Source organism: Drosophila tropicalis, unplaced genomic scaffold (genome assembly GCF_018151085.1).
Source record: "Drosophila tropicalis isolate 14030-0801.00 unplaced genomic scaffold, ASM1815108v1 contig_443, whole genome shotgun sequence".
Lineage (NCBI taxonomy): Eukaryota > Metazoa > Arthropoda > Insecta > Diptera > Drosophilidae > Drosophila > Drosophila tropicalis.
In genome coordinates this window covers 2,394,518-2,408,212 of record NW_027172907.1, presented here as the reverse complement: position 1 = coordinate 2,408,212, position 13,695 = coordinate 2,394,518, and the positions used below count along the sequence as shown (strand labels likewise).

The 13,695-nt window shown below is 39.5% G+C and overlaps 1 protein-coding gene across 6 annotated transcripts in view; it reads right to left on the bottom strand.

Annotated features, from left to right (window-relative positions):
- Positions 1 to 13,695, bottom strand: part of Rbp6 (RNA-binding protein 6) — a 196,629-nt gene that overhangs the window by 94,056 nt on the left and 88,878 nt on the right. For all 6 annotated transcript variants that reach the window (XR_011031961.1, XM_068286439.1, XM_068286440.1 and 3 more), the window contains exon 6: positions 13,128 to 13,169. Coding sequence is in view for 5 of the 6 variants with exons in the window: in XM_068286439.1 (XP_068142540.1) it covers positions 13,128 to 13,169 (42 nt within the window). In the remaining variant the exon portion in view is untranslated. The remainder of the gene's footprint in view (positions 1 to 13,127; positions 13,170 to 13,695) is intronic.

Here is a 13,695-nt window from a genome sequence, read left to right as displayed (position 1 = left end):
GTATTGCAAAAAGCATTTAAAACAGTTTGGTGACCCCGACGTAACCTTTTTTTTAGCACTTTGGTGACATAAACTTAAACAAAGCCTTTAAACGAAAAATGTACTAGTTCTTATACGAATTTCTGATAAAACTAATCTTTAAAAGATAAAAATTATAGAATATTTGTATCCTTATCTGGTCTATAGATAGATGCATAGATTTATGAACAAATCAGACGCTTTTGTTTTTCAATCATCAATTAGTCAAGTGTAATATCTCAAAAAAATAAACAAAAAAAATTTCTTATTCAAATTAGTAAATGTGAAATGTTAATTTTGAAATAACCTTTCCATTCGATTTTGCTATGGTTTGTTGACAAAAACTTGTTGAAACTTTGAAAAAGTAGACAAACAGCAAGAGAAATGAAAGAAACTAAAAACCCGCATCCAAATAACCCAAATGTCTTTACTCTTTTGGGATAACACAAACCGTTGGCAAGGGAAACAGAGTCTCAATCTCTCTCTATCTAGAAATTATATTCATGGGTGCAATGTCATGATATTGAGCTGAGCTGGCAAGGGGTTCAAATGGGGATATAAATTGATTTTCTGTTCGGAAATGATTGCTATTTTTGATATTCATTCATCGTGGACATGAATAAACGCAGTTTAGGTTCAGATACGACCATTGAATTACAAATAAGCGAAACCTCATCAAATTTTTATTGATATAATTGAGTTAAATTTGATTTGATTTCTTTCAATTATATTCCAACTGCATGTCACAGTGAAAATAGTTTCAATTATCCTGATGAAATGAGAGTCTAAAGGGGAACAACATTACTCTAATGCAGTTCTGCAGCAATAGAGTTTGGTGCGTTTAGATTATGGTTTTTCCCTTTTAGCCATAAGTTAAGCTACTCTTTGGAGCTGATATGGGCTAAAATGGGTAAGTTATTATTGCGAAATAAATGTTCGACACGAATCTTTTTGCTCTGCATTTTAATATTAATAAGCCGCCCTGTTGTATACTACGCATGTGACTCTGTATTAGTTTGCTTCCATCCACATGGCCTCTTTCCTTCTAGTTTTCATAAATCTATCTATGGGTCCTATCATAGATTTTTCTTCGTGTTCAAGTGGCTATATATACATACATACATAGGTATGTGTGGGGGAAGGCGGAAATAACAACGAATGAGGGCCCAATTCCTTGGTGTGTGTGTTGTGTGTGTGTGTACATATATTTATACAATATGCGAATATACAACTCATTTATTTATTTACAATACATATGTGGGCAGGAACGCGCGTGTGTGTGTGTGTGTGTGTGTAGTTGCTGCTTGCGTGCATTGAAGCTTGCGTTTGATTTAATAGTTTATTAAGATACGCGCCAGGCAAGTGCAGATTACGGCCAAGCGGATTTGCTTTTGCCCTTTCCCCTAGTTCGTCTTACCCACCCCTTTTCTTGTCTCGCCTTCCCCCTACCACCATACCGTAACTTTCCCCATCTCAGTTGGCGTATTACCCTTACTTATCTGAGATACACTTAAATGACAACGACCACTGGATTTTGGGCAGTGGTTTATGGAGCTTGAGTTTGAGAAGGATTGGCATATCGAGTTTTGGCCAGGGGCCTGGGAGCTGGTTTTCCTGATGAATGAGTTAAAGTAGAATCCGAAACATTTATGACCCAATGTCTGTCTGTCTGTCTCTTTCGCTCGCTCTCTTTCTCTCGCTCTCTTTCTCACACATTCTTTTCCTACTGTGCTGTTGATGGTTGGCAAAAACTGTCATATCAATTTCATATTATCTCATTATCTGCCATTTAATTTTCATTGCCCAAAAGCTCATAAATTAATATATTTTCACGCTTTAAATGTTGCTCTCCCGCTGCTCCTTCCCTTAGGGCTTCGCCACCTCGTTCTCGTGCTGCTGCTATTGCTGTTTGCCTGCTGTGCGATTAAATTTTTGCTGTTAATGACAAGTGAATAATATAAATTACAGCAATGAAGCGATTTTCCCTTCTGTTTTCTTTTCTGTTTTTTTTTTTTTTGCCTCTCCTACATGTACGAGACAGACACAAAGTTTGCCTAATTATTTAAGATGAAGGCTGACGTTGTCGCTGCCTGCCGCCAGCCTCTGCAGCTGCCATTTCAAGTTAAGCAAGCAAAAAAAAAAAAATAAATAAATAAAGAAGAGAACAGAAAAAATAAAAATGAGGAAATGCCAAACAATGAAAATTGAAAGATGGGAAAGAAGAAGAAGAACCTAAGGATAGAAGAGTGTTAGGAAAATGATGTTGTCTCTTTTGCTAAGGGCCTGCTGCTACTGCTGCTGCTCCTGCTATGTTTCAATGTTATTAATGATGCCCTATATGACACTCACACACTCAAGCCACACCCCCATGCCGAAAAAAAAACACACACGCACATACAATTCTCTGATACACCTACATACCCACACAGAGAGAAGCAAATTCTTTAACTGTAATTGCCTTAAATGCTTATTTAGCCTCAATTTTGTACACATTTCCCAAACTTATTTCAATATACATACATTAAACGACAGACAAAGATGATAATCAAAGATCTTTTATTGAAATCTTGCCATTTTCTGGCAGCAAGCTGATCGAGTTTCTTAACCTGTATTCCTAAACATACACTTTTCAATATTTCTATTTATCTACTTACATCACAGATCTCAAGTGCAAGATTTTTCAATTTGTTTACTTTAAAGGACATTTAGATATTACCCTCCTCTTCTTGCAATGTTAGTAAAGTTTTATTGGAGGGGTTTTTCTTAGAGTGTAGTCAGATGTATCTCTTCTTCTACTTCTTTTTACGTTAACCTCTTGTGCGGAGTGAGTTGCGGCTGATAGGAAGGTAGGTTGGTAGCGGATGGCACGGGATTGAGCCTCTTTGGGTATCATTGCCTTTTAAATTATGCGCCATATTTTCTGTCAGCATTTTGGGTCTCTCTCAACGTTGTCGTTGTCGTTGTCGTCAGCGTCGTCGGCGTCTACGTCGGCAGCGGCGTCATCGTCTCTGGTTGTTTAGGCGGATGTCGGATGTGGTATGTATGCGCTATTGCAGGGAGATGGAAATGGTGAGGGGGGAGGGCTTTAGGTTTTTGGAGGCGGCACAGAGGGGGAATGGGGCGATGTCGCGAAATGAACGATTGAACCCAGCGACAGCAATGACAGCAACAGCAGCACACGTTGAAATCAATGTGTGTGATTTGCCAATTATGTGGGTGCGTCTTCATCTCTCTCAGTCTCTCCCATCTCTTCCCTCTGCCTTGCCGTGTGTTTGTGTCTGTGGGAGTGTGTGTGTGTGTGGGTTTGTTGCCTCATCATTACCGCTGTTTCCATTTCCGGCAGACATCAGGAATAGCAGCAGGGCAAAAGTCAGCAATAGGAGATGGGGGAGCAGCGGCTTCTATGTCAATTTCATAAGCAATTTACTTGGTTACAGCCCCAGCAAAAGAGGAAAAGAGACAGGCAGGTAGACAGTGAACGAAAGAAAGAGTAAGGGAGAGAGAGAGGAGCTAAATATATACAGAGGTAAGGGGATCAAGTTCGATTTGCCAACTGTTGACGCCATGGTATTCGAAATATGGGTTAACTCCAAACTCTAATTAACCAATTTTACAAGCTTCCAGTTACAAATGCCACGCCCCGCTTCCTTTTCTCAAATTGTGTTACTAATTATTGTCCTGCGATAAACGGCAGCAATAACACCAAATCCTGGCAAGGAATAGATACATACGTATATCAGAAAATAATGGCCCCTATAATTCTTAGTTGCTTACACTTTATTTTCTTGCATCTTTGATTTAATGGTAAATTAATTTGAAGTTTTTCTTTACTAAGCACCCAGAAAAAGAGAATGAGATAGCGTGCAAGAGATTGTGAGAAAGAAAAAAGGAAATGATGGCTAGGAATCAGACCAAGTTAAATCTCAGTGTGCACATAACCCAAAAAGCCAAAATCGTGGCCATAACTATGTGCGGCAGAAGAAAAGAAGGAAATGGTGAAAATAACCAACAACAACAACAATACAACATCTGAAGCAGAGGCAAAGTCCGAGTCGGAGGGAGAGAGAGAGAGGGAGAGAAAGAGAAAGAGAAAGAGAGACAGTGAAAGCAGCAGCAACAGCAGATTGCATATAAAAAATAGTTGAAGTGCCGGACAGAGCAACAGACCAACTGCAACAAGAGCCAACCACATTGGTGGCAAACGAAGGCAGGCGAATGGGCAAAAGTTTAAACAACTATTTATTATAAAATACAACAACAACAACTGCAACAACAGCTATGCAAAAATAAAAGAGAAAAAAATAAAACCGAAAGCAACAACAAGAAACAAAAAAAAAAAACAAACAAGAAACCCCAAAAACAAAATTCAGTTCGTCGAATCTTAAATACTCCTCGGCTTCTTCTGATAAATTGACATTACTGGAACTCAAACCTAGAAAGTTACCAAACACATTTTGAAGACATCTCAAAAATATCCTTTTTACGACTAAATTTCTATTCATTTGACATATCATAAAATCAGATAATTTTCCTAACTAAGTTTTATTTTAAAAACTAATCAATGCTTTACGTTTTAAAGGACCAATAAAACAGGCTTTGATTGTAGTCCTTTTTGAGTCTTTCGTTTTGAATGTAATGTAATTTCCATTATATTTGTATGTATTAAGGATATTAGCAATTAAAATTATGGTTAGCAATTTTTCACAAATGCTTCAAAAAAGTTATCTAGACATATTCTATGATTTAATACTTTATGGTCATTTAAATTTGTGTAAACCAACTCAAAATTCAAGTAGATAAACATTTCAATGGATTTAGCATATATATTTGTCTGTGAACTTTTCGTAGCATACTTTTTTGCGCTCTAGAACCTGTGGAAATGATTCAACATGCTCGATTGTTAAAAATGAAATTGTTGTAGGGTATTTTTTTAACTATTTAACACACAGACAACAGCTGAGCTGAACTCATGGCCCATCTATCCATCCATCCATCCATCCATCCATCCATCCAGCCATCCATCCAGCCATCCATCCATTCAGGCGCAGATGAGCATCAAGTTGGATGTGCAACAACAACAGCCTCAAACTCGAACTGGAACTAAAGCCAGCGAGCTGGAGCTGGAGCTGTAGTCGAAGCTTTTGCCAAAGGAGCAACTTTTTACGTGAAAATGTTCAAAATTTAATCAAATTAAAGTGAATGCGCCGCAGGCGAGCATATTTCGCACGCGCTGGGTGAGAAGAGCCAAAGTGTGTGTGTGTGTGTGTGTGTGTGTGTGTGTGTGTGTGGGTGTGTGTTGGTGTGTTGGTGTGGGAGAGAGTGAGAGTGAATGGAAAGAGATGGAAAGAGGATGTGTGCAAGGATAACAGGCTGTGAGGCAACTCTGTGGCTATGGCTTTTTCATCGTCGCGGGCAAGTTTAATATGTAAATTGTTTTTTGGCTCTGGATCTGGCTCGGTCGTCTCTCGCAAAGGCAAAGGCAGTGGCAATGGCAGAGGCAGAGGCACAAGCACAGTCTCACGCTTTTAGGCGATAGCGTCGACGACAGCAACCAGCAACGGCTCCGGCTTCGGCTCAGTGCTCTAGCTCCGGTCTCCGGCTCCGACATTAAGTGGTTATCATAGCCATTTATGAGGCTGTTAAAAAGTATCTCATTAAACATAAATGGCCGCCAAAAAACCTAACCGAACCAAACCGAACTGAGCCGAAAGCAAATAGTGAACTAGCATAGACAATGTATTGACTTTAAAGCTATTTCAACTTCTCCTACCCATTGCTCTATATATGTATATCTATGTGTTTATATATATCTATATTTATAGTAGCTACATATGCTACCCCCAAAAATTCTCGATTTCCATTGCCTTAGCCAAGCCACACCTCTCTCTCCCTGTTTCTCCCTTCCCAGGCATATACCATCATCATGCACATACACATAGATATTCTGCCGAAAATTCCGTTTACCTGTCAAACTTTTGCCATTTGTGGCCAACATATTTTGAAGTTGGCCCCAGCACACACATATCCTCCTACACCATACGCCTTCTCTTCATCCGCCACGCTTTCAATGTGTGTTCCACAACAATTCACAGAGACAGAGCCACGTTTATGCCTAAACTTTGTCAATTATTTGCGGATTTAACATTCTGTGTAGGTCTGTGTGTACGGATTTTGATTTTTGATTTCAGTTTAAAAAGCTTACGCAAAACCAACAACCAACAACAACAACAACAACAGCAACAATAACACGAACACGAACCAAACACTTGGAACAAAAAGAAAACAGAAAATCAAACTACAATTTGCATTCTACTACATACTTGAGGATATGAAGCAAAGGCAAACATAAACGCAATGGCAATGGCAATGGCAAAGGCACAGGCGAGGGCCACGAAGAAGGCGTAAAAGTAATTACAATTTCTGTTTATTACTTAAAAGGAATTTTCTGCAGTAATTGTGGTTAGAAAATGAAGAAGAATACAAAATTCGATTCAAACAGATTCCTCTTTGTATGTTCCCAACCTCTCTCTACGCCAAAAAATGTTATGCAAAACTTCTTCTAACCATGAATTGAGCAATTTACCTCGAAAATGTCGATTAACTAATACCAATAACATTTAATTCGTTGACCAACACTGTCAGCACAAAGGAACAATGTGGCTGGCTTACTATATATTCAAGGCGGTCTTTTGTGTTTGGCCACAACAATGAGTGCGATGGCTCAGTCGAGATAAACTACTTTTGCCATCTTAGAATTAGATATCTGCCGTTTACTAAAATACTATGGAATCATTTAAAGTTTTTAACTTTTAAAAACTTATTGAAATTTAATAGCTAATTTTAAAATTATTTATAATAATCTATCAGTTTCTTTGATTAAGTCCATTGGACCTTTTTTTTCCCATCGAAACACATTTGAATTCCTAAGATTTCAATTCTAAATGTCTTTATAGGAAAAGTGTTGATTGGGTTTAGGTGTCAGTATTTTGTTACCCAGTTCCACATTCTTTATCCTTGCCGTTTGCATATCTTCGACTATTGAGACTCTTTCAGTTGACGGGCAGCAACATCCTTTAAAATCCTAAGAATTCAATTCTAAATTCCAGTCTTTAACAAAACTGAATAGGTTTCCATTTGCTTGAAAAGTAACTTTTGTTAACTTAAATTGCGACCGATTGTTTCTATTTGAGTTGGTTAAAGAACAAGTATTTAAGTCTTGTTTTTCAAAAGTCAAACACTTCTGAGACTTTGTACTTAATATGTATGTTTATATGTAAGTATGGTAATTGAAATGACAGAACTTTACTCTTACTCAACTGAGACCCATGACCTAGAGTGAAAGCTGTAACAACTTGAATACGAATCTTATAACTTATATTTAGGCACATATTCCGACTATTCAATGGAAACAACATTTGTTTAGTAAGGTAAAAACAATACAAAATTTACGGATTTCATTTCATTTTGTGCAGTTGTAAATAATAACAAAACACTTTGTTGTATTCAGCAAAGTTACTGCTCTCCTTTCTACCATTTATGTTCCCTTTAACAATTTCAATATACAATATCGTATATATACTCTATATATATGCATATCAAATAACTATCAATGAAGCGTTCACGTCTGCCATTTGCAAATGTTGGGCACCAACATCGACAAAGTGTTTGTTTGTGTGTATGTGTGTGTGTAGGAAGAGTGGAGCATAAAAAAATGAAGAAAATCTCGCACAACAAATTATCAGGGCAGCCCGTCAACGACACCTGCCAGAGAACCTGCCACCAAAACCCCTGTCATCCGCCCCGCATCCCAAAGAGACTCTTTTAAAATAGGGAAAACAGACAACGAATATTGGCAAACGAATCAAATAAAAACACACACACACACACACACAGATAGAGTGAGGAGGGACTAACTTGAGTTGAGTTGGGGGGGACGAAGATCGAAACAAAGATGACGATGATGATGACGACCGACTACGACTACTACCACTACTACTCTTAGTTGACGTTCGTTGCTTTCTCCTGATGCTGGCAACACTTGCAATTTTGCAATTTGATTATTTTCGCCCAAGCTAAAATAAATATGTATGAAAAATGGGCAATAAAGGGATGAGAGTGAAAAAGGAAAGAGGAAAGAGAATATGAAGGTTGGTGGTTTTTTAGGGGGGCTCTCTGCACCTGGTGACTTTTGTACGGCTGCTGGTTGCTGGTAGCTGCTCCTAACGTTTTATTATGCGTAGCCGGGGCAAGTTTTGCAAAGTAATAACGCCACAAAAGTTCAACTTCAATTGAAATAAATTAATTTCAACATTCGGACTGACAGTGCCAACTAACTGACAATTACAGAAAGAGAAAGAGAGAAAGACAAAGAGATAGTGAGTAAGAGGAGACACAGACACACTCACACATTCACACTCATACACACACATGCAGCATGCCGCCGCCGCATGAAATAGTTGAGTAACTTTTCACTTTTTTGGTTTGGTTGCTCCTGCTACTGCTTCTCCTTTTGCCTTTTGTTGTAAATGTAAAATAATAACGACAAAATTGCACTTTCAACTTTTGACTTTTTTCACATGCCGATGCCAATGCCGATGCCGCTGCCGCAGTAGCTGCTGCCACTGCCACTGCCACTGCCACTGCCACTGTCGACGCAGTCATTCGTTCTTTGTATTGCTCAAGTCCCATTGTCTGGCAATGTTGAAAAGTTGAATTAATCGACCCACCCAACGCCCACCGACAACCCACTGGCTTCTTTCTTCTTCTCTTCATCTCAACTGCAGTCAGACGCATACTTCCGACATAGTTTGGCTGCCGTTTTCCTACGACGACTGTTTCATCTTGATTGATTACATATTTTACAAGTTATTGCACACAGTGAAAACTAAAAGGGCATTTGGGGGGAGAGGGAGAAGCAGGGTAAGAGAGTGAGAACTACACGTATTTATTAGATTTATGGCTTGGCTTTCATGTCTGTCTGTCTGCATGTCCCCACCGTCCGTCCGCCCGCCCAATCGTCCGTCCGTCTTCCAGTTCGCCCCGTCTATCTGTCTGTTGTAATGGATTCTGCCAAAGTGTATGTATTCACACAACTTTTAATGTATTGGAAATTTTTGTTCTTCTTTGTGTCGGTGTTGAAATACTCCAAAAAGGTAGTAAAAAAAGCAAAAAAAAAAAAAAAACACAGAGGAAAAAAAACTGTAAAAAAAAAAGTAAAACTCATGTCGAAAAGCGGTAAGCTGTGGCAATTGACTGAAACTGCCGGTTTAAATTAGAAAAGTTTTCCTCCAACAGCAGCAGCAGCAGCAGCAAAATGTGTAAGTGTCTATCGGGGTAACAGGAAACAACGCACGGGACGGGGAGCCCAGGGCGTTGAGCGTGTTAATTTAATGGAAAATGAAGCTATAAACCTTCCCAGACAGTCAGTCATTGAATGAGGTTCCCCTGTCATGTGTGAGTCAATTGATACGATTTGACGACTATGAGGCCTTATGCTTTTTGCAAAACTCATGAAAAACATAATCAGTTATATGAGCGAAACGGTAAACCGGTTTGTCAACCGAAATAACATCAAAGAAAATCCTTTTAGTACTCAAAAAAAAACTTGTTATTATATGTAAATAATGAAGTATTTGTTTAAACTTACAATTAGACTTAGTTTTGATGAATACTATTTGTTGGGTTTCTAAAACAATGAATTTCTATGTGAATTATCCTTAAAATTGTCATCAAAAGGGACCGAAAGTCATTTTCAAAGCCTTTCATTCCAAAAAACCGATCTCGTAAGTATTCATTAATTCAATTTTAATCAATAAGGACTAAAAAACACTGGTAGGGACATTCAAGCATACATATATATACATAGATTTGTATGTTGTCATATTTCAATTTGATATTAAAGACTTTTGTGACACTTTACAAATTTAGTTCTCTTCTCTTCCGTCTGATGCTGCTGCTGCTGGTACTTGAAAATAGTTTTAGTTTTCCATTTGGAGCAGCGCAGCAGTAGTAGTGGAATTCCCAAAATGATTTTCTTTTGTTACGAACAGCTACATAAACACTCATAAATCCTAGCCAAGTTCAAACTGGGTTTCTATGTGTGTGTTGGTATGTGTGAATATTGGTGTGTATGTGTGTGTGTGTGTGCCTGTGTAAATGTGGGTGGGTGGTTGTAACAGAAGTCGCGCAGCTGAAAGAGATTCCCCGTTTAGTTTGCAGTTGTTCACTTTTTTATAGCATACTTATATGGGCCAGGCAGTAGCTGAGTCGACCATAGAATCCATTTCACTTATTCGCCTGCATTTTTATGGCTTATACAAAATTTTTGCACATTAAAAGCGCCAACGTTTTCTGTCGTCCCCATCACCAAAAAGTCATACATCCCCCAGTATCACCACCTCTCTCCCCGCCCCATTGCCCTTTGGCTTGACCAAACACAAATATAGCTACATTTCGTATTCATAGTCAGGAGAAAGGCAAAGAAATTAACTGGGCTGGTGAGTGTTGGGAAGTGGAGAGGGAAAGGATGGTCTAGGTGGGCTTGCAACATGTGTAGCTGCCACCATTCGAGGGTTGATGGTACCATCTTCGAGGCCTACTTTTCGGCCTGGCCCATTTCTCTTTGGTTCCTGCAACTATTTTCTGCTTAGTCGGCTCATCTGCATTTTATGGTCGAAAAATATCATCATTTTTTCCTTTCCTTCGAATTTCATTATGTCTCTCTGTGTGTGTGTGTGTGTGTGTGTGTATCTCGTTCTCCTCTTAAAACTTAGCAGCATCATTTAGTATGCTTCATTTCATTATGTGCCCTCCCCCATTCTCTCCAACTTATTTTTTTTTTTTTTTTTTTTTTTTGTGTGAAAACTCTTAACTTTCGCTGCAACCGCAAGCATTTTTGGGCCACATTTTGTGGGCAGTCGTTCGGCTGGTGCTGCTACAGCTACCACCTCCATCTCCTTTATCTACTTCTGCTGTTCCACCATTTACTCTATTCTCCCTTTCTCTTGCCTTCGGCTTTTGGCCAAACGGTGCGAGAAATTGTCCTCTGCTTTTGATGTCGCTTGCAATTTTTTTTTCTGCGCCTTTTCTGTGTGTGTGTGTGTGTGTGTTCTCCTTTCCATCGACTCCTTTGGGTTGCCATTTACTACCACCAACCAGGAGCCCAAGCACAAGCCGCTTCCCGTTTTTCGCTTTTCTTTCTGTTTTCATTTTTTTTGTTTTTTTTTTTTTTTTTGCTGTTTTGCGTCACATCCCTTCCGTTGCTTCCTTGCGCCATTTCTTTTCCCACTGTCATTCATTTTTTTTTTTTTTTTTTTTTGCTTCTCTCTCGTAATTTTCATAAGCAGCCGTTAGACGTTGGATTTATGTTTTTAAACGCCTTTTAATATGCGAGAGAGGATATTCCGCGTAGCAGAAGCAGCAGGAACAACACAAAGCCACTGGCAAATGCTGCTAGTCCGAGAGTTTCACTTCTTCCACTCCTCCCCCCACACACACACACACAGACACACACAAGGGATGCTAGAGGGGAGGCAATGTGGCAAACGCAAATCCAGTGAGAATGCGTTTAAAAAAATATTATAATAATAACATTACGTAAATAATTGTTGGGTGCTGCCAGCCAACGCAAGGAGGAGCAGGAGCAGCATTTGTAGGAGGAAGTTGATGAGAAAGACGCAGAATGGTGGAAAGGGCGGCAGGAGGAAAGTCTGAAGGTGGAGGTGGGCCGGGACGAGGCACGCGCCTCTGAAATAGCAACGGAAATCAGCTGCGTGTTGATAAGCACGCGTAGCTCCAAGCCCAAAAAAAGACGAGGAAGAGTTTTTCTTGCGCGTTTTATTTTTTGTGTTTGTGTGTTTTTTTTTTGCTTTCGTTTCAAGCAAGAAAGGAGACTTTTGCTATATAGCTCCTCTTGTATATGTGTGTAAGTCGTTTTGCGTGCGTATTATGGTTGTGCTTTGCGGTTTGTCGCCGTCTTCGTCGTAGTCGTCGTCATCTACTCAATGCGGCAGAATACACAAACAAAAAGTTTATGGAATTTCATAATACCTTGAGTTAATATTTGGATATTTAAATATTAGATACAAATTAGATTTTCCAAAAGGTTCTCTTTACAGATATCAAATCTACAATTAAGTGGTACAAAACAACATATTATATTAAAATAGGTTTGATTTTAATTATCTTTAGGATTTGCAGTGACACACAAAATGTAAATAAACAGCCAATTGCCTTGAAATTGCTTACTGTCATCATCCATGTCGTCCATAAGCAGCGTCGCTAAGGTGTCTTGCTTATCAAATTGAAACTATTTATGCCAAACTTCCTTAAAATAGAATTTCAAATAGACAATTTTTCTTGTCTTTTCCATTAAAGAGAAACTTCAATAGCCTGATCGACTCCATGTGGACTCCCTTAGCCGTATAAGCCTTAATTTTGGTAGAGTACAGAGAGTGGGTGAGAGAGGAATAAACCGCCTGTGCTCAAAGAGCAGCGCCAGGCCTATTTGTAATGCCTGTCTAACTGGTCGTCGTGTTGCAGAGAAAGAAAATGTGCGTGTGGCATTTTGAAGGTACTGCGGCAAGTGGCAATAGGTGGCAGGAGACAGCCGCAATGGCAGCAATGGGTAACGGTAGTAGGTCCACAGCTTGGCAGGTTTTTCAGCTCACCACTCACTTTCCTGCTCCGGGACACACACACATACACAGAGAGAGAGAGAGACACCCATAATACACACACACCCATTTATACAGTTGCTTTTTCGTTTTGGCGAAATTTTGTTGTCATCATCACTTTAAGGAGAAGATGGGGGTGAATGAGGGAAAGGACGCCCGCCATAGCCTGTCAGCCGCAAAGTTATCTTGGTTGCGTTTTTTTTTTTTCTTTTCGCCCCCCCTTTTCATTCTTGTTGTTGTTGTTGTTGTTGTTCTTGTAGTCTTCCGTTTTTAATTTCATCTGCCATTTACTGCTACTTATGACACATCCTTTACGCCAGGACCAGAACGAGAACCAGGACCCAGACTCACCAGACTCAGACCCCGTTGAGCTGAGCCCACCACAATTTCAGTTTCATTTTGGCATTTTCTGTTTTTTTTTTTTCGGGTACTTACCTTGGGATGTGCTCGTCGCGGAAAAGCTACTTTTGGATCGACCTGCAGAGAGAAAAACGAAAGAAAAATGAGATAGAACGAGTGAGAAACAGACAGCTAGATAAAAAGCGAAAGAGAATGAGAGAGAGAGAATGATAGTATGAAAATGCCAAAAATGGGAAAATCGTATGCTTAATGACATTTAAATGAAAAGTACATTTCGCACACACACACACACACACACACACAGATACACACACGCACTTATTGTGGCACAACTCTTCATATTAATAGCCGAAGCATAAATCTTGCATAAGCCCTGCATTGCACATTAAACGAAATTGCCCCAGTGGGGGTAGAGGAGCGAAGCAATGTGCGGAGGGGAATGTGAGAGGTGACTACCAACTTGAAGCTGAGCACGCACGAATTAACGCATAACAAATTGCTCGGCCATTGGAGGGATGGGGGAAGAGTAGAGATGCTGAAGTAGATGAGTAAAAAGGCGAATGAAAGGAGGGAAGAGCAAGAGTCTCTTCTCATACTTCTTCATCTTCGTCTGCTTCATGCTCTCCGCATTACCCAATAAGCA